The sequence below is a fragment of the Macrobrachium nipponense genome, chromosome 2, assembly GCF_015104395.2.
Source record: "Macrobrachium nipponense isolate FS-2020 chromosome 2, ASM1510439v2, whole genome shotgun sequence".
NCBI classification, from domain to species: Eukaryota; Metazoa; Arthropoda; class Malacostraca; order Decapoda; family Palaemonidae; genus Macrobrachium; species Macrobrachium nipponense.
The window spans coordinates 159,844,156-159,869,236 of record NC_087201.1 but is presented as its reverse complement, the minus strand read 5'-3'; the positions used below and the strand labels follow the sequence as shown (position 1 = coordinate 159,869,236).

Genomic DNA, 25,081 nt, shown 5'->3' with positions numbered 1-25,081 from the left:
TGATAAAAAGAGACCAGCAAAACAGGAAAAAACTCACCAAAAAGAGATTAAAATCAGGGGATACTCATCCACCACCAAGCTTTTCAACTAATCAGTTGGGAATGAAGGAGACAGATTATGAGGGACACTCTCCCACTCAATTCCTATTGACACCTGTTAACCAGCTGGTTAACTACCTTGTTACCAAGTTCCAACCGATTTCCAGCTCACACTGAATGATATTCATTTATATAAAAGGCAAAAGTTTGAATTCCTGTAGGAACAGTTATATATTTCATTAACACTGGTACATAGTCAGAACTCTCCTAAAATTACTGTACAGTATGTATTGATTTTGTAACGTCAGACTCCATTAAGTATGACATGATACAGCAAGTAACATGCCAGACTCTTAAGTATGACATGAAACCGTCATTCAACTGTTAAAAATTTAGTATAGCATAAGTTTACACACCATGAACAATATCTTAATATGAATTTAAATAGCAATAAATTAACAATTCTAAGCAAGTGCAGTTATGTTAAACCTGTGGGATTACGTATTATAAATCTGGTTATCAAATTATGCTTTATCTAAAAAAGAAAGTTTGTGATAACCTTTCTTTAGGATTTAATATTCAGTAATGTGCAATATTAAATCTACGTTATTATGTGTCCCAATAAACAATGAGGAAAGTATAGGAATTTTAATAATTTCAGCAACCCATAGGTGACAAATGTCAGAAGCATGAGCCGATATAGGTTCATCTGTAAGGAGCCAGTACATGAATTTTGTTGGGTAAAACTAAAAAATTAAACATAGCAGTCCACTTGAAAGATGCATACAAACTGATCAAAACCCACGTGGGGGATAACTATTTTTTCTTTAGTCTTAGTAGAATGTCAGTGGGAAAACATTTGGATTCTCTAACATAACAAAAATGGGGTGGTATTCTTAATAAGAGGATCCACTATGGCACCTTAAACTTACTAATGTCTTGTGCACAGTCTCCCCATAAAGAAGTACCAATTGTAGTGTGCCGTGCATCACTAGGTGACAACAGTTGACTTACTGTATTCCATTGCAATTATTTATATTTCAACAAAAGCTTTGCCTTCATAATTAATAACCAAAGCATTTGTGCCCTGTTTCATGTGTTTTGAATCCTACGGTAAAATAATATCTATTGGAAAGATTGAAATAGTGTTACAAAATACAATGAATTAGTGTTAAAAAAATAAAACAAAAAATAACATTCACACTGGAATAGCATGAAACTGCAACTTGTCCACTCCATGCACAACAAAGGTCTACGCAACAATTCTTGTACTTGGGAATAACAAGACCTAGTTTTGCATATGATGGACTCAATCCTGTACCAGTGGCAATTGTTTAAATATAAAAATGGGATTTAGTAATTGTGTAATCAAAATAGTCATAGAAATTCACCTCTGATTAGCAATAGTTACTGAAAACTTATACAAAAATGTTGTTAATACAGCACACTGCAACCAACTACAAGTTAGTTTAGATGACACCTTCAGGTTATCTATTTCAACAATTCAAAAACTAAAACAAAGTTAATACTTCAACTTGTCTATCACATGCTAAAAAAAGACCCAACACCATGTTTACCGACAGCTTATACTATAGTTTTTCTCCATAAGAACCATTGCTACAATAAAAACCAAAAGGGAAGTACATTGACCCACAGACCTTTTCAAAATATACTTTACAGTGAAAGTCAAAATCAAAAATATTTCACTGCATACAATAATGCTGCATATCCTTGTTTAATATCTGTAACAACCTCTGAAGCAATCACCACTGTAAATTGTCTTTAGATGAACAGAAAGGACAGACTTTCCTAAATATTAAACAAAGCCTGATGATACAGAGATGTTCCAGGGAAAGGTCAGTTGTCTATAAAAAATGCTGCATGCAAAACCACTACACTGAGTCTGTGTTCTAGTGCTAAATAACAATGGGTCACGGACAAGCATTGCCCATCTATTGTGGATGTACAGGATAACCCCCAAAAACAAACAAAACAATGAATTCAAGCTGTGTAGGGTCAGCCATAATTATAGCTTACTGGACTTCGACCTAAAGCTTAGGCCAGGAGTAGACATTTGGGAGGGCAGAACCATAATGATAATCATATAGCTGAGCTTTAATGAACTCATTGATGTTCGGTGGCTCTGGATAAACTGATGCAATGTCTGTAAATATAGGTCACCCAAAAAAATATACACTGTATCAAATATATTTCATTCCAAAAGTAACCAAATCCTTTCACCATTAATGAAACAAACTTGATAAAACAAGAGTATGCATTACAAGAAAACTGAACTCCCTAAGCTATTTCCAGCATTTCATACTAATCTTGATAGATGCCAATTCTGTAATTAATATGATCTCCGATGGAAGCACTGAACACTGGTCATCTGCATTGAAAAAAATTTTGCATCCATTTTTTTTTTTAAATTTGAAGTATTCACAGTTTAAATTTACAAAGTGAAAACAAGCTTATATATGATGAATGCTCCTTTACTATATTTTCAACACTACAAAAAGGAGTGCGATGCAACTACAATCAACAACTGTAGTAGCAAAAATTTGACATTTTATTTATATTCGAAATTAATATAATGCTACTAGTGCAAAATTCAACCCTTACAATATGAGCATAGCCTCAGCATCTACTTAAAGTACTCTGAACCAAATATGATCAAAGTAGGCACTCCCCGGTTATCGGTGGGGGTGCCGATAAGCGAAAACTGCCATTAACCGAAACTCAGCAATTTATGGCGCCTCTGTTAGGTATGTTATGGCACCACAAGGAGACTTATGGCGCCGATAACCGGAACTCTGATTTTACACCGCTAGATGAGCCCCATAAAACCAGATCTCCGATAACAGTCTGCTGATAACCGGGACTGCCTGTAATCTTATTTTTGGTTTCAAAACCATTTACCAAAAACAGGTTTAAATAATTTGCTTTTATGGCAGAGATTTATTTTATTCAATTACGGTATCATCTACATTAATATTTCTTTAATTTTACGCATAATTATCTCTTTTCAGATTAAGGTGTCAGTATCATATCACTTGGGAAATTGTGTTTTAAGATCTGCCATACCTGGTGTGATTGCAGAAGGGGTTGGAAGGGAACTTGGTGAAGAATTTGTTCACACCCTTTATTTTCATAATATTTGTGTCAATTTCACCATTTTCTTTCTCCATAATTCTGAATTTTAAATCTACTGTGCTTCCTACCTCTTATACTACATTATTTACATTATATATCACTTACATAGTATACTGTATTAAAAATATGTAAGTAAATGTCTAAATATAAAAAACTCTTCCATGGCACCACCCAATATTTTGAGTCGGAATAAAAAATATAATTTTGTTAGAATATCCCTATTACCTTTCTTTCTCCCACCAAACACTCCCAAATATGTAACCACCACCCACAAATCATTAGTAATGAGCTACTCATAACAAATGCTAATTTACATCTACAGTTCAATAAACAGAATAATTTTGCTGTTAATTATGGTTTTTTGTTAGAAGAAAAATTTATACACTACCAGTGATTCATTCAATAAGCAAATATATACAGAACTGAATTATTTTCAACCTGAAATAACAAGACTGTGTTAACACCAGCTTATACATGAAAATGGCATTTACATGCAAAATGATTGGCTTAAGTTAGATAAAATATTGCTTCAAATTTTCTGTGTACTGTTTATTTCTGAACACTTCCCCTATTAACTACTGACCCAATCAACATGGCTTAGCTATTCCATTACTAAGGACTTGATGAGGATTCAGATATAGTTTCATTATTTTGACACGTACTAACCAGATTAAAGTATAAGGAGTTTTAACAAATTTTACTTACTAAGCAAGTATGATTTTCAGTCAGTAGATCTGACTTGTCCTCCAAACCATTTCAAATATAATGTTTATAAGCAAAAGGTAGTATGAAAATACCCACTTATCACTGGCTCTGCTAAAACGAACTAGAGAGCTTTACTGTGCAACTAACACTAAAAGGAATTGAAATCTACCATCCACTAGTCCTTATCTGTGGCAAGCATAATGCAGTTTTCTACACAAGATTCAAGGCAATGAATCTGTCAATAACTGAATGAAGGAATCTGAAAAACCTAAAATTTTATGGTATTTTTTTTCTATAGCTAGGCGCACAATATCTAAGTGAATGAAGAGTCAACTCAAAATTTTTGGTCATTTTCAGTCATTTTCCATAACTGGTATGACAAACAGAACTGTATATGCATTTAGTCAGTACATTGTATGTAGCGTTAAATACATATAAATTTTGTTGATCAAGAACCATCAAAATGGACTAATAGGAACTTTTACCCACTGGTAATAAGCACAAGAAACTAAAGCAAGCTCAGTAGCCTTGACACTTTTGTCTAAGCAACCCTGCAACACAACGACCACAGATAAGCTGCTCCACCTTTTGTAGGTCCGATCTCAAAACATAACTTCAAAACTGCAGTACTGTACTGATAATTCCATTATTTTGTTAATGCCATTATGTTTAACATGTCAAAATGAGGTAATATGATGCATGTTTTATATCTGTAATGAACAAATTTTGCAGTTTTTTCTGCGACAGTAAAAATATGTAGAGTTAAAAATACAGGGGGAGTCAGCATTTCACTTATGTACAGAGTCCTGTATACTGTATACTGTAGTTTTATATTGCAGTCCTGTATATTGTTTTTTAAAGGTAAAAAATAGGTGCCAAAATATACATTAATTTCATCAAAAATTCCAATGTTATTGTAGCTTTCCCATTCTTGTATTTAGTAGAATTCTTTCTCCCTGGTATAACCAGTAGTTATCTTGATAATTACTAGACTAATTTTCAACCCAAACCCACCCCTCCCCTTTAACCTTTGTCCAAATTTTGAGAGAAAGCTTTGATAAATTCAAAGAACATAACACAATTATTAGCCTGGACAGGAAAGCAGAAATAGTGAAGCGCAAAACTATTACCTGTTTAATTAGACAAGGCTTTACTAACAATTAAGCTTTCATAAGCTCCCATTATTCATAAAAACAAAATGCATGACCAATTTGAATAACATACATACACAAATCTGTAAGAAACATGGAATGCAAGTCAATCCTATCCAATCCTTCAAGGGAAGCAGATTTGACTACCATGAGTGTCCCTGTAACATTAATCCAAAACTTGTGCATGGTGGCAAATAACCCTTTAATGCAAAACCATTTCACATAAAAAATGCTTAGAAGAGCACCCTTGAGATAATTTTAAGTATGCGGAAAAAACTAGGAAAAAAATTAAACTGAGTATGGTTAACAAAAATAAAGATGAACACCATCAAATACACTGGCAGAGAAACAACTGACATGGCTAGAATAAACATCTCCAGTCATTCTTCAGATTCTTAGAGAACAGTTAAAGCAAAATAAATGTTGGCACCAAATATACTTCAAGTCCTCCCTCATTTTTACCTTGGAAAATAAAAAGTGTACACGATACATGAACAAAGAATTCGCATGAACCTCAAGTCCAGAGATGTTGGTGTAAGGACTTTTGAATCTCTAATTTGAAGGAAACTTTCGGCTAAAAACTGTAGTAACTCCAAAGCTAAAATTGCTAAGCAGTGCATGGACACTAGACTTCTAGCATTATAAATACCCGAGCCTAAATTTTTTAACTAAAAAAAATATCCTTTGCCTCTTTCCTTCGCCAGCCCCCTTGCTAAGAGATTGTATTGCATCCTTTGCCATATGGCATTTTAGATTCATATGGGAAGTTTCATTTTCTTATTTCCCATTAATCTTTTCAGACAACCATAATGATACAATATGGACATAAAAAAAAGAATACAACCAAACCGCAATTACCACTAACTATTACTAAAAAAAAAAGCTATCATTATTAAAGCAATCTGTAAAAAATTTTAAATGAAGATGAGAAAACCTCTTAAGCTAGAAAAATATACTAAATACAAACCTGTCTTATAAGCATGCTCGGCAATGTAAGTTGCAATTTTCAGTGAGCACTTTCGGATGTCAGAGAGTGGTGGGTATAGACGGCCTTCTGAGAGATCTTTCTCTGTTACCATATCAGCAAGTGCCTGAAACATGACCAATGATGTTAGGAAAGTGTAAATAATGTACCATTCAAAATTCATATGGTACAGTATACCCTTGAACCAAATTCCAATTCAACTTTGACATTGTTTAACATGCTAAGCTCTTACATAGAATGGAAAAGTGATAATTCTAGATGCAATACTACTAAGAGGATCTTATCTTTTTCTAATCTAATATAGAGCAGATAATTCAGGATTACATTTGTAATGATCACTAAATCTTCTATTTTCTTAGAAAAGTTTTAATTCTGTACTAAAAAAGTTCAAAAACATGTAGTTTGGTAGCAAGATTCAAATCTTCATGATATGCAGCAATTTCATACTTAGATTTTTTTTTTTGAATGATCAACAATGTCCTTTATTAAAAAAATAGCATACAGTAAAAGGTATATGTACAACATACTAATCAGAATATTTTACCACCTGGTTAGAGTTAAAAGATAGACTGTGTTGTTACTTCCATTGAACAAAAATTGGTCTGTAGGCTCAGAGAAAACGTAATAGTCCATACCTTCATGTAGAATAATGAATAGCATTACTTTGAAATCTTGTGTCAGATAATCGGTGAGCATTTATGAAGTGTGTGTGTTGACAAAAACAATTATCTCATTAGTTTTTACTAACATTCAGGCTTTTACAGCTAATAATTTGAAAATTATTTCAACTCACTCTGGCTGCCATGAGGAAAATGCTATCTTCAATATGATGAATTCCAGTGCATATGACCCCTAACGCAACTCCAGGGAAGATGTAAGCATTGTTTCCTTGACCAGGGTGGAATGTTTGACCTTTGTATGTTACTGCATTGAATGGAGAACCAGATGCGAACACAGCTCTACCATCAGTGTGTGTATATGCTTCCTCAGCTGTGCATTCAGCCTAGAAGGATGTAGAAAATTAAAACCATAAATCTCAAGAACCTGAAAAAACCCTAACTAGGGTATAACAATTTAATCTTAAATTTGACTTCGAGGAAAAATATATACAAAATATAGGGGAAAGGTATTTTAATCCCTAAATGCTTTCCATTTTTTACTAAAATTTATGGCCCAAAATATTCTCTCTAACTGACTTTATTAGATAAAAATACTTAGTATATCTTTTGTTTATAACAGTTAATCTTAAACTGAATTATATTTAGTATTCAATAAGGCCCAAGCTAATTACATACGTACTGCTATACAGTACCATATTTTATGCACTCCATTCCATAGAATTTGGATTCGTACAATGAAATGCACTGTTGCCAACCACCTTATGAAACCCTTGTAATTCTATTAATGTCAAGTACCAATCATCTGCAAAAATTAACAACCTTGATGCTGTGTAACCCTGGATGTTGGGCACTAGTTTCACCTTTCCTTGCACCAAAAATAGCGTCTGTTTAAAGCTTGAATAGTAATATCTGACAATGGCCAATCTAAAAATTTTTTCATTGGGAAGGGACTTCAGATTATCATATATACGTACATATATGTAACATGTACACACATACGGTATAGTATATCAATACGTATGTACATATTTATGTATGCACTCACATTGTATATACTAGTACATAGGCTAAACAGTAGTAGTAGTAGTAGTAGTAGTAGTAGTAGTAGTAGTAGTAGTAGTAGTAGTAGTAGTAGTAGTAGTAGTAGTAGATGTTGAAAAATATTAACTAAGAAAATATTTGCGACTAATGATGATTTATCGAAAAACCTGTTCTATTCTTCATATCCATGGGGCGGGGGGAGTAGGGGCCACGTGACCCAGTGCCCACTCCCCTTTCCGCCACTGGGTATATTTCAATTTAGCTCGCTGCACTCGGCAACAAATGAACCAAGACCCCTGTAACACCTTCAATATCCTTCCCCCAGAAATACTTTGCCAACATCCTCTTAGTATTTAATTATTGGGTTCCTACCAAATGCAGCATTTCTACTTTCTTGAGGTATTCAACTTTCCCAAGTTGAGTTCTAGTGACCTATAAATTTAATTAAGAGTTTCATAAAAGTCATCTACAGTAAATTTCTACTAACAGAAAACCAGTATAAACTGATTACCAGTAGACATAGTTATATTGAAAGGATCATCACTAAAGAACCTTAGGCGCCTCAGAGGTACAGTAATAAGTTTAGAAACCTGCTTGTGTCTCGTTTGATAAAAGATCACATTTTCTTTTGCACAGTAAACAAAACTCAAAGCACAAAGTATTCTGAATTATAAGATTCTTGGCCTTTTTACTCCTCGAAATGCCAGGTGGGAAAAGTTTTAAAATTCAAATCCTACCTTGCTTGTTGGGTTGCTAAGGGCAAAAACTACTGGTCTGTCATTGAAAGAAGCCATATCCTTCAACAACTGAGGTGTAAAAACTCCACCAATAGCAGCAGCACCTGGAGAGAGAAGCATATAGAAGTTCATTATGCAAAGTCATAATGCTTACAAATTACTACTTATTCTTAACAGTAACTGTACATGATCGCAACTATGTACTATGTTAATCATGTTCTTCGTTAAAAGTTTTCAGTTTCATTATTTTAGTTTTTCAATACAGTATTAAAAAACGAGTAGCTTTAACATTAGCTATTATGAATATACACGAGTTGTGGAATGCCAAGTTTCTAAATGCAAAGCACTACCTGCGATTATCCTGGCACAAAAGTGATAAAGAAACATACAAACTATGTAACAACATGACAAAATTATCTTGCTGAACAAAGATTCACTGCCATAACAGTAGTAAAGTTTATACTTAGTTTCCTTTATGAACTTACCAATAAGAGAGGTAGGCTTAATTTCTCGCACAATATCTTCTAAAGCATCCATTGGTTCGTGTTCATGGGCAAACGATACTTTATGACCGGAAATGCCACCCTTGGGCCTGTCCTTCACAATGAGACCTCGTGAATCTACCAGCCAAATTTTGGATCGTGCGTCTTGCTCGCTAACTCCCTCTTCTTGCATTGCCATGACGATAAGGTTGGCAATACCAAGAGAGGCCTGAAAGTCAATTAACATTTAGCATAAACTATATATTCTACATTATCATCTTGAGCCGAGCTTGATATAAAGATGAGATTTTGTTTTGTCACAAGTCTTATTTAACATTTCTGCAAGGGAATACCTTTGAATGATTACACATGAAAACTTCAAGTACAAAAACACAAACCTCGCCTGCTCCTTGGAACAAGAACTTGTGATCAGAAAGCTTTGTATTAGTCACTCTGAGGGCTGCTAATAAACCAGCAACAGCCACTGATGCAGTACCCTGAATATCATCATTGAAGGTGCAGTACTTTCCTCGGTACCTTGGAAGAGCAAAACCAATAACATGGGTTAGTGGAATTTTAACTGAAATTACAGGATGGCACAGTGTACAGCTGGAAAATACTGTACTCTGTCTACATTCATACACTGTACACATATAAAAATAAAAAGACTTTCTGCTACCTAACTGGGCCTCATAATCCAACCAGGATGAATATAAATAGTACATACGTAGGTACTGGATTTCTCTCTGCTAAAACATTTTTCCAATAAATGACGATTTTTATCATCTGAAACTAATAACTTGAGTTTTCATCAATCGACATTAATGTATTTATTTATTTATTTTAAATGACTTGCAAAAATCATCAGTTGCTTCACATAACATTGTCAATTTTCAAACTTCTAAAATTAAATGTAGTGAATTATGTGGCACTATAGCTTGATCCTCTCTCTCTCTCTCTCTCTCTCTCTCTCTCTCTCTCTCTCTCTCTCTCTCTCTCTCTCTCTCTCTCTCTCTATAAATGTGGTCGTAGCTATGCAGCAAAGGGTCTCGTGAAACACAATAAATTCAATCACTCACTTCTCAAGGAATCGGAAAGCATTGTGGTTGCCAAAATCTTCAAACTGAATAAGCGTATTCTGACCATATCGCTGGACTACGGCTTGCATGAACTCGTCGATGAAATCATCATATGCTTGGCCCGTAACACGCTCGTGACGAGCACCAATGTAGAATTCGTCCTCAAGGAGCTCCTGCAAGTTTAACAGAGATTAGGCACATTACAGTACACGGTAAGTATAAGTATAGTACTAAACCACACGCATTAATGACGCTCGATGTAAAAGAAAGAAAAAATGTCAATTTCTTACCTTGCGATTCGTGCCAACGTCCAAGACAATGGGCAAGCACTGATTGGGCTTAATTCCAGCCAGTGCTGTGTACAAGGCCAATTTGCCCACAGGAATACCCATTCCCTGGACGCCAAGATCTCCCAAACCAAGAATGCGCTCCCCATCCGTAACACAAATAGCTCGTACATCACTTTCCGGCCTGAAAAGGACATTCACTGTAAGTCTGCTGATATTTAGGTCTAACACCTATGCATTATTTTCAATTTATTCAGTTCCACTGGCTCTTGGGGATGATTAACGAACACCAATCATTTACAGTAAAATTGAACAGCCATAATCATCTGACTAAATCAACCATTAAATCACAATCGTCTGACTTATACTAGTTTTTTTTTCCATCTGTCCATCCGGCTGTGGTAAACGTTTGCGCATGGTAACATTGCGTTCCGGGCTTTAGATAGTTACATTCAGCTTGCATTCAACAATAATAACAATATCCTATTTCGAATATTAACGGTGTAATTCGCAACAGTAAATTATTAACACACTTTTCAGTTGCAAATGTACACCCAGATATCCTTTTATTTACCTAAAACTTACACATACCGTAACTATTTAAGGCACGGGACGCAGTGTTACCATGTATAAACACCACAGGCGGATGGACAGATGGAAAAAAACAGTATAGTCAATCATTAAATCGTGATCCTTTGACTAATTCATAAAATTAAATCCTAATCATTTGTCATAATTTTACTAACCAGTTTCTCATGACGTCATACACGTGACCTTTGTCGTGGATGGAGATGAAAAGTCCTCGGGGTCTGCGGAAAATCAAACCGAACTTTTGGCAAGCAAGACCCACGATGGGCGTGTATACAATGGGCATGTACTCTTCCACGTTTTCACTTAGAAGGCGGTAGAATAGACGTTCGTTTCGATCCTGTCGAGGGAGGGGGGTTGGTTAATGAGGGGCAAGATCAAGTATCGAACGCTGAATGTAATCTGGTTTAAGAGCTATGAATGTGTGCATCCAGATATTTCCATTGTAACTCTCAGAATACTTTATGTTTAAGTAAAAGGCAAATTGTAGTCAGAACTACGTAATACCATTACTAAATAAAAACTTAATACTTATTTTCTTAATTATATATTTTTTTACAGCGAAAAACATGAATTTTGTTTACGGGAAAATAGACTACAGAAACGAAATGAAAGAAGCGATCAAGTACAAATGCACAACAGAATAATAATAATACCTGAAGTCCAGCAAGATAGATGTATTTGTTGAGGGGCTCCTGGTACCGATCAATATTTTTACGACATAAATCAACCTGTTCCTCTTGAGTCTTAAATCTCGGTGGGATGAGGCCATGAAGACCCAAAACCTGACGTTCCTCTAAACTAAAGGCCATACCCTGGAATGGAAAAGTTAACAGAAACTTATTTAAAAGACCATTTTTTCTATAGTTTGAAAACCCATGAAACTGAAAAAATCTTATAAATAATAGACCTCAACTTTATGTCAAATTTCCCTAAAGCCATAGAGAAAATAGTGAATGAAAACCGAAGCTAATTTCATATATAATTATTAACGTACTAAAATTACTTCTCTAACATACAAAACTGAAGTTCTTTACATAGGGATTTATTCTCTAGGTAAAGGATTAAAGTTTGTAGTTGTGCATGAACGAATGTAATAAGTATTAAAATTTCTATTTCACCTGGCACGCAAACCTGAAATTCTTTACACAAAAGTAAATCCCTATGTGAAGAACGAAAAGTTTGTATCTGTGTAAGAACAAATTGATATGACAACTAGTAAGACTGGAAAATATACAAAAGCATTGTTTAGCAAGCTCTGTGGGATTCAGTGCTAGACCAACTTCAGTGGCGCCTTTGAAAAATAAGCATACAAGGTGGGAAAAACCATTAGCGTAACGTCCCTACCAATTCACCAAACTGATTTTCTTCAGAGTTATGTCACTGTAGAACAAATTAAATCAAATGTGACAGTAGTCAAAGATTTCTGAGGGCATGGCTGCATGAGAATTCCTTAGTTATTGACATTTGAATATGCCCAAAGAAAGCAACCTTTCCACTATCAAACAACCGTTCTAGATTGCTTATGCGCAACTCTCTTGTAGACCACATCCCAGACATCTGATGGCCTCCCAGGCGTGCTCCCCAGCCTGGAAGTTTGATGAAAATGGCTGGTAATATTAAAAACTTCTCCTTGTGCGGACTATTCCCATTCAAATTTCATGGTATGAAGTCAAACGCTCCCCCTAGAATCAACTGCCGTACCTTACAGGCAGGTTACGGCTAGAGGGAAACCCTTTAACGATAGGCCAAGGTAACGAAAGTCCCGTCACCAGGCAACGAATCAACGCTGGGGTATTACATCATCACGACAAAAATAGCAGAATGTTTTACTTGACAACTGATATCTATACAATCAATCTCGCTAGAAATGTCAACATTTATTCCGTTCTCTTAAAATAAGACATTTTTGCCTCGTTTGCTAAGTAACCCTAATTCGGTAGAACCATAAACATTTACAAAGGAAAATTAATACGATTCCAACTTCAAAAGAATACGAAAATCCGCAAAGACCATCATCGTCCGCTTTATTTTTTATATATAACCCAGCCTTCAACTGAAGCAAACACGGTAATTTGCTAAGCTTCTCGGGGAATTAGTTTTGTTGAACTTCAACACCTACAGACGGATGCTACTGCCACAAGTAGTACGTACTTGTGCTAATCTTGTGGAATTACAATATAGTGGCAGATGTTAATCATCTAGACATTACGCTCCCCTCAGAGAGAGAGAGAAAGAAGAAAAAAAAAGTACTTCCAACCAACTTCCTCTCTACAGACACACCCCTCCCCCCTTCCCTCTCTATCTTCCAACCCCCGTCCAACCCTCCACTCGACACTCCCCTCACCGATTACGTGTGCCAACCTTGTCTGGCTTCCAACAGTTACCAAACAGCACTAAAAAAATCTCTATAACAAATAGCTAAACAGTACTTCAAATAAATTTCCAATAGTCGCCAGAACGATCAAACTTCCACCCTAATCACGAAATAAGTCTCCGGCTCGTAGCCAGGGAGTCTGGTCGTACAGTCGTACTCCTTCAAAGAGAGTTGAAAATGAGACGGGAGCATCAGGGAATCCTTCACAGCTAGTAGTTTTAATACCAGGCTGACCTCAGTACATACTCGAGGGTTTATGGAGTTCTGTTGGGCCGCTGTGCTTGTATGAGTAGCAGCATACTGGTGGTGTTCTTCTCTCTCTCATCAGTGTTTTTTTTATATATATATATTTATAAAAATGTAAGAAACGATTTGATTTTTCTTCAACAGTGCGGTGACTATTTTTATTTCCGTATCAACAAGTTAATACATTATATTATTTATACGACGTGAGACTAATACAATATTGATAAGACTGAATGAAACGTGAGACTATGAGCACAAACTACATCACCCTCGTTCTTTATTTAGCGGTAGATTAATTTGTCAGGTCAGTGGTACAGTGCCTTCCTTGTAGTCATATCAGTGGGAAGGAAAAGCAGTGATCTTACAGTGAATAAATAAGTGCAGTGACGGCAATCATGAGGTGGTTGGAACGCGCTTCCGACGTTGCAAGTTACTGCTGTTGGTGTCGATGTCTGAGGCGGGAAAAGTCATCAGGTGAGCAATTCTAGTTCTATTTCTTACAAAGTAATAGAGAGAACCTATAATATATATATATATATATATATATATAAACTATGCATTACGAAAGACACAGCTTCCAAATCCGTACCTACAGAACAGAATTAGACCAAACGCAAAACTAGACCGATGATTCCTCGAAGACAGAGTTCCCTACAACAGAGAACTACGAAATCAATCTAATTTAGAAAAACCATAATAAAATCGAAGGTAGATTCTATTAGTGATGACTGAATTGTCTACGAACTTTAGATTGCTAAGCCTCTTAGACTGTGGTACTTCCGTCCACCCTGAGCTTATTTTAGCAATGATGTGTATCGATAACGCCAAAATTAATTCCATGCACATAACACCAGCCAGGCGGAATATAATGACTTCACATCCCGTAACGGCTAATTTCAATCAGTGATGTCAAAAGCATACACACAGCTTGGGTGCTGGTTACTCGGCGAGGATGGTTGACATTCGATATTAAAGAAACACTACTCGTCCTAAGATAAAGCAAGCGTTCGCCAGCTCATTGAACGTCTGGGCTTTATAAAGAATGATTATCTTGTGGATTTAGTTAGTTTATAGTAGTTGCTGCTAATATCCTACCATTATTGATAATAAATCTAAGACGACATGAACAAGATTCATGAATGGATAGCGTTATTCATATACACACCTATCAGCTGCTAACGAATTTGAGCACATTAAACATCCGATATATGTTGTGGACGGATGTTCAGAAAAAAAAATGAAGGAGAGACTAAATATAACTCAGATTACGTAACCCTAAACATGAACAGCGTGATGATGATGATGATGATAATGAAAACTACGTATATACTATCTAACCAAAGCGTGTTGTAAGTCTACTGAGAACGAAAACATGACAATTTCGGGTGAAGAATATATTAATATAAGAACTGCTACACTACCAGAAGAGGAGAGAGACGAAGAGAGAGGAGAGAGAGAGAGAGAGAGAGAGAGAGAGAGAGAGAGAGAGAGAGAGAGAGAGAGAGAATCTGGAATCCACATAGTATTGAGCGAGGTCCTTACAACAAAATATTTAGAAAATGTTTTAGTTTACTTCAGACTTACTGGAATGGATAAGTTTTTATATTATACGAGAGAGAGAGAGAGAGAGAGAGAGATAGAGAGAGAGAGAATTTGGAAATCAAGAGTATTGAGCAAGGTTCTATAACCAAAATATTTTAGAAAAAATGGTTTACTAAAGATTACCGGGATGGATAAGTTTACATTATACTACCAGAGAGAGATGAGAGAGAGAGAAGAGAGAGAGAGAGAGGAGAGGAGAGAGGAGAGACGAGAGAGAGAGAGAAGAGAATGAAATCGGAACTCAATAGTATGAGCAATGCCCATATAAACAAAATATTTGAAAATGGTTTTACTTAGACTTAATGGGAGGATAAGTTACGAGGACGATGAGAGATAGGAGAGAGATGAGAGAGAGAGAGTGAGGGAGAGCAGAGGAGAGGAGGAGAGAGAGAGGAGGGAGGAAGAGAGGAGAGAGATGAGAGAGAGAGGAGACGAGGAGAGTAGACGAGAGGAGAGAGAGGAGAGGGAGTGAGAGAGAATACGAGAGAGGAGGGAGAGGCTGAGAGAGAGGAGAAGAGGGGAGAAGAGAGTGAGGTTATTGGACGAGAGATGACGGAGAGAAACTGAGAGGAGAGAGCAGAGACCGACCGGTAGAGAGAGACGACAACAGAGACAGAGGAGAGAGGAGAGGAGGAGAGAGGGGAGAGGAGTCGAAGGGTGAGGAGAGGAGAGCAGGGAATGAGACGTGGGAGAGGGAGAGAGTACGAGATGAAGGAGATGAGAGAGGGAGAGAGACCACCAATTGAGAGGAAAAGAGGACGAGACAAGAGGACAGAGTGAAAGTGAGACAGAGGACACAACGAGAGACCCGAAGACGAGAGAGGAGAGGAGAGAGGCGAGAGAGCGACAAGAGGAGATGCGGAGAGGAGGAGGAGAGAGACAGAAGGGGAGAGAAAGGGAGGACCCGAGAGAGAGAGAGGGGAGAGGACAAAGAGAGAGAGAGCGAGAGAAGGAGATGGAGAGAGAGAGAGACAACGAGGAAGAGATAGAGGACGGAGGAGAGGAGAGAGAGGGAGAGAGAGGAGAGAGAGAGAGGACACATGGAGGGAGAGACAACGAGATAGAGAGACGAGGAGAGGGAGAGAGGAGAGAGGAAGCGGGAGAGAGTAGATAGAGAGAGAGCGAATTTGGGAATTCACACAGTATTGAGCAAGGTTCTTATAACAAAATATTTTGAAAATGTTTTACTAAAGACTTACTGGGATGGATAAGTTTACATTATACTACAGAGAGAGAGAGAGAGAGAGAGGAGAGAGAGAGAGAAGAGAGAGAGAGAGAGAAGGAGAGAGAAGAGAGAGAGAGAATGAATCCGGAACTCACATAGTATTGAGCAATGCCCATATAACAAAATATTTTGAAAATGTTTTACTTAAGACTTAATGGGATGGATAAGTTTACGAGAGAGAGAGAGAGAGAGAGAGAGAGAGAGAGAGAGAGAGAGAGAGAGAGAGAGAGGCAAGCAACAACTAGAGAAGAACATGTCTTCCTAAAGACCACTCCTTTCGAAAGAATTAGCTAGGAAGAAGATCCGCTTCCGCTCCATAAATTTAAAGTCCCTTTCCTTGCCATATGCCAAAGGAGCCACACCCGCTTAACGAACTGGGATCATTATTGCCTCTGATTCCTTTCGAAATATCCTTCACATAAGCGGTACTACGGAACGTTTTTGCATCGCTCCATTTCAAGCCTCATTTGGACCCAGTGGAATTCGACGGTGTACCTACAATGAATCCCAAGATGTTGCCTATGATTATAGTTAAGACCCAGGTGGCCTTGTCACTATGCAATACAGAGAGAGAGAGAGAGAGAGAGAGAGAGAGAGAGATAATCTGGATTATAAAAGAAAATTAATGTCTGTTTAGTTTAAAATTCATGGAGAGAGAGAGAGAGAGAGAGAGAGAGAGAGAGAGAGAGAGAGAGAGAGAGAGAGAGAGAGAATCTGGATTATAAAAGAAACTTTACGTCGGTTTAGTTTAAAATTAATAAGGGGAGAGAGAGAGAGAGAGAGAGAGAGAGAGAGAGAGAGAGAGAGAGAGAGAGAGAGAATATCTGGATTATAAAAAAAATTTTACTTTACGTCGGTTTAGTTTAAAATTAATAAGGAGAGAGAGAGAGAGAGAGAGAGAGAGATAATCTGGATTATAAAAGAAAATTAATGTCGGTTTAGTTTAAAATTCATGGAGAGAGAGAGAGAGAGAGAGAGAGAGAGAGAGAGAGAGAGAGAGAGAGAGAGAGAGAGATCTGGATTATAAAAAAAACTTTACGTCGGTTTAGTTTAAAATTAATAAGGAGAGAGAGAGAGAGAGAGAGAGAGAGAGAGAGAGAGAGAGAGAGAGAGAGAGAGAGAGAGAGAGAGGCGGGGGGGAAGGGGAAGAATATCTATTATAAAACAGACTACGTCGGTTTCGTTTAAAATTTATAGGAGAGAGAGAGAGAGAGAGAGAGAGAGAGAGAGAGAGAGAGAGAGAGAGAGAGAGAGCACTAACCTGCGGTTTGATGAATCATTGAGAGAAAATAACAATCATCAAACAGAACCTACGACCTTGATAATATACCAAGTGAAAGAGGTAATATTCCCTTCCGTCACGTATTTGCCAGCCAGATCGAGAGGTTAGTGAGTTGACAAATGAGAGAGAGAGAAAAAAGCTTGGATGTCAATTTTAATGCGCAGGTCACATCGATAGCGTGTGGGAGTGTGCAAAGGTGCAATTATAAAAATTTTCTTTTGACAAATTCGTGACGTGCTTAATATTATTCGAATTCAGTCATTCAAAATATATTAGCCTTCTCAAGAAAACGAAGCAAAGTTGTGAACAAATTTGTTAGTAGCTAAATGGTGTGGTGACTTAAAAAAAAAAAAATACTAATTTTGGCAAAAAGCGTCATATGCTTTTAAAGCGAGATTGTGATGGAAATATTCTTCCAGGAAAAAAAAAATAAGAGGATTTCTCGACAAATTGACGACAATGCATTTAAAGGCAAAATTTTGGAAAAAAAAAATCAGGAGGCAAAAAAAAGTTATAAAAAAAATATTTCTAATGACAAAGAAAACCAAATCTTTAAGGCAAAGATGGCGACAAATTTTTCGAGGCAAAATGCTGACGCGATAAAATTTTGATGCCAAATTGTGACAAACAAAGGTGTGTTCGAAGCAGCAAAATGGTGGCAATTCAAAAATCCCCCAGAACGGTAACAGCCCTCTTAACTAACCTGCTGTTTTTTTAATTTTGACAGGGTCCGAGTAACATCGAAAAAGAGTACGGATTAGAACTTAAGCATTATTTCTCATCACAAACACAGATTCTCTGCCAGAAACTGGCGAAGCTTTAAAATATATATATATATGATGAAACTAAAAGTAATTACATATTTACACTAAAAATATCTAGTGAAGCTAAAAAAATAATTTCACAGTTAACTAAGAATGCAATCCTTACACACTATACTAAAAAATATCTAGTAAAGCTAAACATATAAATTCACAATTAACTAAGAATGCAATCCTTACATTTTACACTAAAAAATATCTAGTAAAGCTAAAAATATAAATTCACAATTAACTAAGAATACAATCCTACACACTGAGGGGATAATGGGGTATATCTGAACTTTCACAATTAAAAAAAAATTATAGGGGTAAATCTGAACTTAAACAATTTAAACTTTCATAACAACTCATTACATTGTTATGAATACCACGGCTGATTTAATTAGAACGTACGTAATCCCTTTTCAGTCACTGGACTATCATTCATAAATAAAACTGACTGATTTAATCTAAATATTTAAGTCATTTGTTTTACACTGTTAATTCAATCAACGCTCAAAACGCAAAAGACTCAACTTAAGGACATAAACACTGTATATGACAGCGTTTTTAAAACATTTAATCTGGTTTTATATTCTGATTTTTTTAAAAAGTTCTCACAAATTCACTGTGACTCTCGACTGACCTTGTTCAACCTGGGGTCACGGAGATAGTCGATACCCCGGACCATGTTGGGGCAGATGTTGTCGCCCGTGTGTTCATGATAAGGGCGCTGCCCCAGTCGATCTCTTCTTAGGTCATTCATGCTGCCCAGCAGTACCCTTGTGTGACTGCTCACACGACCGCCACTGCTGTAATGAGTAAAAATAATCATATAATCAATTTGAAAATATACAGAGAGAGAGAGAGAGAGAGAGAGAGAGAGAGAGAGAGAGAGAGAGAGAGAGAGAGAGTGTAAAGGAGAAAAAGTGAAAAATTATATAGGCTCAGTGAAAGACAAAAGCTGAATAAAAGCAATATATATGGTTCCAGTAACCAAAGGTTACAAACTCTTTTTATAATAATATCTGGATTTAAGAATCACAAAATCGTTAAATCTAGTTCATACCTCAACACACTACCTATTGTTATGGATTAACTACAGCAAAGAAAAAGATTCAATTACCCTATCATTTTAAATTCTCTAAAACGCAAGATAATTCGCATATCAAATAGAGAAGGGTCTTCATGGCAGAATTCAAATATATCGACCAAAGACCCTACAAACCTGTAATTATTCAAATTAAAACGGCAAAACACCTTCACATTATGAGAGAGAGAGAGAGAGAGAGAGAGAGAGAGAGAGAGAGAGAGAGAGAGAGAGAGAGAGAGAGAGAGAGAATGTTCCTTTAAATACTCAGAATTCAATAGAGATCTCCACAAGCATTCCACAACCTTTCAAGGCCCTGCCGCCTCCCCAAACCCCCCCCCCCTCCTCCTCCTCCTCCTCCTCCTCCTCCTCATTTCCAATTGCCAATGCGATCACTGCACAACGTTATAATCTTCTGGACGTGACCATCTCCTCCCTTCTAGGAATGGAATGACCACTTGGCTTATGAATACCTTTCCTCCATTTCAATTTAGTTGTTTGCAAAGTACCTTTAGTTATAGACAGTCTCCTTGATCGATTTATCGAACCCTGTTTTCTCTCTCTCTCTCTCGCCGCTCATCTCCCCTTCCGTCTCGTCTCTCTCTTCCTCGGTCTCTCTCTCCGTCTGCTCTCTTCTCCTCTCATTAGTTGCGTATTTTCGTTGGCAAAATCAACATGCGAACCTAAATCATACGTATTTAGATGCCAATAAAGTTTCATTTACCTGCGGTACCTTTATAATAACATTTTCATTTTTAGCAGGTATGGTATTGTTTAAAAGTGACTATTATTGAGTTATCCTCTGTGTGTGTGTGTGTGTTTTAGCGAGCTTTCCTCTGGAGCTGCCAGATATGCTCTAGGCTTTGAAGCAGTCTTATAAGTCTAGGGGGAAAAAAATGAACGTGACGCAATTTGGGTGCACGCGCTGCATCTACTTAATCACATTAATATGCAGAAAACGAAACCTATTCGCAAGGAACAAACCCACAGGGACTAATGAATTGAAAGCCAAACTTCCAAAGAATATCAGTGTCCAATTTTAACTTTCTCTATTGCGTCCCTGAGGTCTTTGTTGGGTCGTTTCAAGAACTGAATTCGAATCTCAGTCTCAACATTAACAATCACCAACCTTTAGCAATGCAGCTGACTACTAAACAGAAAGCTTCAGGTGTTATACGTGGTGCGGATTTGCAATTAGACCTAGCGAAATTATTCTGAAACACCCTCTGACCTTACCTTACCTTACAGACCTTACATCTTGTTCGGGTTGCCCCAGGTCCCTCAGTGTGAGGCACCTCTAATGTCTACCAGAGAGTTGCTAGTACATCTTCCGGTATATTTTGCATCTTCCAATCTTGGATGGTCTGGGATGCAGTTTAGATATTTGTCGAGCTTATTCTTAAACACATCTACGCTCACTCCTGATATATTCCTCAGATGAGCTGGCAACGCATTGAATAGACGCTGCATTATCGATGCTGGTGCGTAGTGGATTAATGTCCTGTGTGCTTTCCTTATTTTTCCTGGTATAGTTTTGGGCACTATTAATCTACCTCTGCTTGCTCTTTCTGATATTTTTAGTTCCATGATATTTTCTGCTATTCCTTCTATCTGTTTCCATGCCTGAATTATCATGTAGCGTTCTCTTCTCCTTTCTAGACTATATAATTTTAAGAATTGTAGTCTTTCCCAGTAGTCTAGGTCCTTAACTTCTTCTATTCTAGCGTAAAGGACCTTTGTACACTTTGTACTCTATTTGTGCAATATCCTTTTGATAGTGTGGGTACCATATCATATTGCAATATTCAAGTGGACTACGAACATATGTTTTATAAAGCATAATCATGTGTTCAGCTTTTCTTGTTTTGAAGTGCCGTAACAACATTCCCATTTTTGCTTTACATTTTGCCAACAGAGTTGCTATTTGATCATTGCATAACATGTTCCTATTCATCATCACACCAAGGTCTTTAACTGCTTCCTTATTTGTGATGGTCTCATTATTAGGTCCCTTATATGCATATAGCTTTCTTTCTCTGTCTCCATAATTTATTGATTCAAATTTATCAGAGTTAAATACCATCCTATTTACCTCTGCCCAATCATATACTTTGTTAAGGTCTCTTTGTAGAGCGTTTCCTATCTTCATCACAAGTAATTTCTCTACTTATTCTTGTGTCATCTGCGAAACTACTCACTACCGAATCCTTCACATTATTGTCTATGTCTTCAATCATAATAACAAACAGTATTGCAGCTAACACCGTACCTTGCGGCACACCGGATATTACCTTGACTTCATCCGATTTCTCGTCGTTTGCAATAACTATCTGTTTTCTGTTGTGTAAAAATTCTTTTAACCATCTTCCTACTTTATCCACGATATTGTGTTTTCTAATTTTCTTCGCTAATATATTATGGTCTACTTTATCAAAAGCTTTTGCAAAGTCTAAATAAACCACATCTGTTTTCATTTCCGCTTTTCATATTTTTGAATATGTTCTCACGGTGGACTAACAGTTGGGTTTGTGTACTTTTTCCGGGTACGAAACCATGTTGTCCTTTATTAAACAAATTATTTTTTATTAAATGTTTCATAATATTTTTCTTCATTACCCTTTCATACACTTTCATAATATGTGATGTTAGACTCACAGGCCTATAATTACTTGCCTCTAGTCTTGATCCACTTTTGAAAGTAGGGGTAATATATGCTAATTTATGCTCATCATAAATCTTGCCTGTATCTACACTTTGTCTTAATAATATTGCAAGTGGCTTTGCGATAGAATGAACTACTTTCTTTAACAAAATAGCAGGAATTCCATCAGGCCCTGCAGCAGCTCCATTTTTAATTTCATTAATAGCCTGCACAATATCAGCTTCATTAATATCTATGTCAGCTAAATATTCACTATTTTCATCCCTTACTTCTATATCATTATCTTCATTATCTATTCTAGGGGTGAATTCTCTCTTATATCGTTCTGCCAGTATGTTGCAAATTTCCTTTTTTTCATTCGTTAATCTCCCTTCAATTCTCAGAGGGCCTATTTCTATTCTTCTTTTATTCATCTTCTTCGCATATGAGTATAATAGCTTGGGTGGGGTTTTGCTTGATATTTAATAGGGTTTTTTCTTCCAAGTCCCGTTTTTCATTTTCTTTTGATTGTATAATCTTTTGTTCTGCATTTTCTATCTTACTTTTTAGTTCTATAACTTTCCATGCATTTTTTTCTTTTGCAAGACCTTTTTTCCACTTTCTGATTTTCTGGAACAAGATCCTTCTGTCTCTTGGTATGCATGAATGATGTTTACTTTTCTTCTTCGGTATATTTTTTTTTTTTTTTTTTTGATTTTTCCACTATTTTCTCCAATATTTTATATAATATCTCTGTATTTACCCTTATGTCATCACTTACGAAAATGTTATCCCAATCTTTAATTCTTCATTAATTTCTGACCATTTTATATTTTTACTGTAGAAAAAAAAAAAAGTTGTATTTTCCATATCCTTCCCACTTTTTCATTTCTTGCTTATCTCTATTTTCACTTGCTTTGGAATGAACTGTTAATTCTATGACATTATGGTCTGAAATATTCGCATTATAAACTATTATTTCTTTAACATAATTCATCTCGTTCACAAATACTAGGTCTAAAGTATTTTCCTTTCTTGTTGGCAGGTGATTTATTTGTTGAATGTTGTATTCTAGTAGCATATCTAATAGCTTTTCAAATTGCCTCTTATCTTCTGCACTACTATTACTCTCTTTTTTATATGTTTAAGTACAACCACAATCTCCTATTCGTTCTTTCCATTCTACGAAAGGAAACGAAAGGAAAGTTGAAGTCACCAGATAATCATTGTGGAATATACCGTGCAATCATTGTAAATAATCATTATGGAATATACCGTGCAATCATTGTAAATAATCATTGCGGAATATACCGTGCAATCATTGTAAATAATCATTGTGGAATATACCCTGCAATCATTGTAAATAATCATTGTGGAATATACCGTGCAATCATTGTAAATAATCATTGTGGAATATACTCTGCAATCATTGTAAATAATCATTGTGGAATACACCGTGCAATCATTGTAAATAATCACCGTGGAGTATACCCTGCAATCATAGACTATAAAAATTTACATAATGTTGCACACAAACTTCAAGGTTATACACGATAACAAGCGGATAAATGATCAGACTTGAAAAAATTTAAAATGCAAGAGCATTAACTCTAACTACCGGAAATCTGGAGAAAAAAAAGAACGCCCTTGTACATCAATTTTGTTTGTATGATGTTTTTACGTTGTATGGAACCAGTGGTCATTCAGCAACGGGACCAACGGTTTTACGTGACTTCCGAACCACGCCGAGAGTGAACTACTATCACCAGAAATACACATCTCTAACCCCTCAGTGGAATGCCCGAGAATCGAACTCGCGGCCACCAAGGTGGCAGGCCAAGACCATACCGATCACACCACTGATAATGACAAACAAGGAAAAAAAATAACTTCGTAATATTCCATAGATTCAATTCGTGGGAAAGGCAAAAGCAAACCTTTCACCTAGACCTACCCACCAGTGCCCACCAGTACTATCCGATTTCACCATAAGCATCAACGCCTCTGCCCTTGCCCCATTTCACAACTCTCATTTGAAAAGTAACCTTGCCGTAGAAACAGCGAGGTTAATGCAAGGTTTATTCAGTGGCCCTAGGGTTAACAGATTTATTCACCTTATCTTTGTTTTTTTTCCAGAATTGAAAGGGCTTTTTAAGTTCGAATTTCTCCCGTGAGAGAGACACTGCATTTGAAGTGAATTGAAGTGGATTTTGAATTGGATGCCTGAAGGAAAATGATTCACTTCGGCTTCCTAACAAATTCCATAGAAATCGCCCATAAAATCACTTATGTCATGAGCTGGTCATTCAATCTATTTTACTCAAATTCAGCCCATTAATTAAAGATAAAATTCTCAGCGCTTTACCGAATATTATTTTCTCGATAGATTGAAATAACATAATACTCAAAGAGTTTATGAAGTCGCTATAAAAATATCAAGTTCTAATCTTAAATCTGAGCATCCAGCTTTACTCTAATATTATGCAATAATGTTCGATGGCAGCACCTGTGGAATATGGAGAAAAAAAAAAGGCTACGTTAAAAATATTTAGGAAATAATTTTGTTGGAGTCTTTCGAGTTTTCCCCGAGTACTGTGAAGTAGTATGTATTTTTGTATAGTAATACAGTACACGTGTATACATACATACATTGTAGATATATAATATATAATTATACATTATAATAATATAGCAGTATAGTAGTAGAGAGAGAGAGAATGAGAGGGAGTAGATAGAGTATATGGTTAAGAAATAGAGGAGAGAGAGATATATAGAGAGAGAGACGAGAGATATGAGAGAGAGAGAGAGAAGTAGAAACACAGATAGATAGAGGGAGAGAGAGAGAGACAGAGATAGATTAGATAGAAGATAGCAAAGAGAGACAGATATATAGAGAGAGAGAGAGAGATAAAGAGAGATACAGAGATAGAGATATAGACATAATATAGAGAC

General features: G+C 36.4%; 2 protein-coding genes across 7 annotated transcripts in view; one reads left to right on the top strand and one right to left on the bottom strand.

Annotated features, from left to right (window-relative positions):
* LOC135221085 (NADP-dependent malic enzyme-like) overlaps window positions 1–25,081 on the bottom strand; it is an 85,346-nt gene that overhangs the window by 4,198 nt on the left and 56,067 nt on the right. For 5 of the 6 annotated variants that reach the window (XM_064258873.1, XM_064258875.1, XM_064258876.1 and 2 more), the window contains exons 2-11: window positions 19,045–19,210; window positions 11,523–11,681; window positions 11,025–11,206; window positions 10,282–10,462; window positions 9,992–10,164; window positions 9,311–9,449; window positions 8,916–9,141; window positions 8,431–8,534; window positions 6,826–7,035; window positions 6,015–6,138 (exon numbers count right to left, since the gene is read on the bottom strand). In XM_064258873.1, coding sequence (XP_064114943.1) covers window positions 6,015–6,138; window positions 6,826–7,035; window positions 8,431–8,534; window positions 8,916–9,141; window positions 9,311–9,449; window positions 9,992–10,164; window positions 10,282–10,462; window positions 11,025–11,206; window positions 11,523–11,681; window positions 19,045–19,210 — 1,664 coding nt within the window. Of the gene's footprint in view, window positions 1–2,075; window positions 2,203–6,014; window positions 6,139–6,825; window positions 7,036–8,430; window positions 8,535–8,915; window positions 9,142–9,310; window positions 9,450–9,991; window positions 10,165–10,281; window positions 10,463–11,024; window positions 11,207–11,522; window positions 11,682–19,044; window positions 19,211–25,081 lie in introns of all 6 variants that reach the window. The other variant, XM_064258874.1, reaches the window with a different exon arrangement.
* The window catches only part of LOC135221086 (uncharacterized), a 60,090-nt gene continuing 48,444 nt past the window's right edge, over window positions 13,436–25,081 (top strand). The window contains exon 1 of the mRNA XM_064258880.1: window positions 13,436–13,963. Within this exon, the coding sequence (XP_064114950.1) occupies window positions 13,885–13,963 (79 nt within the window). The 5' untranslated portion in view covers window positions 13,436–13,884. The remainder of the gene's footprint in view (window positions 13,964–25,081) is intronic.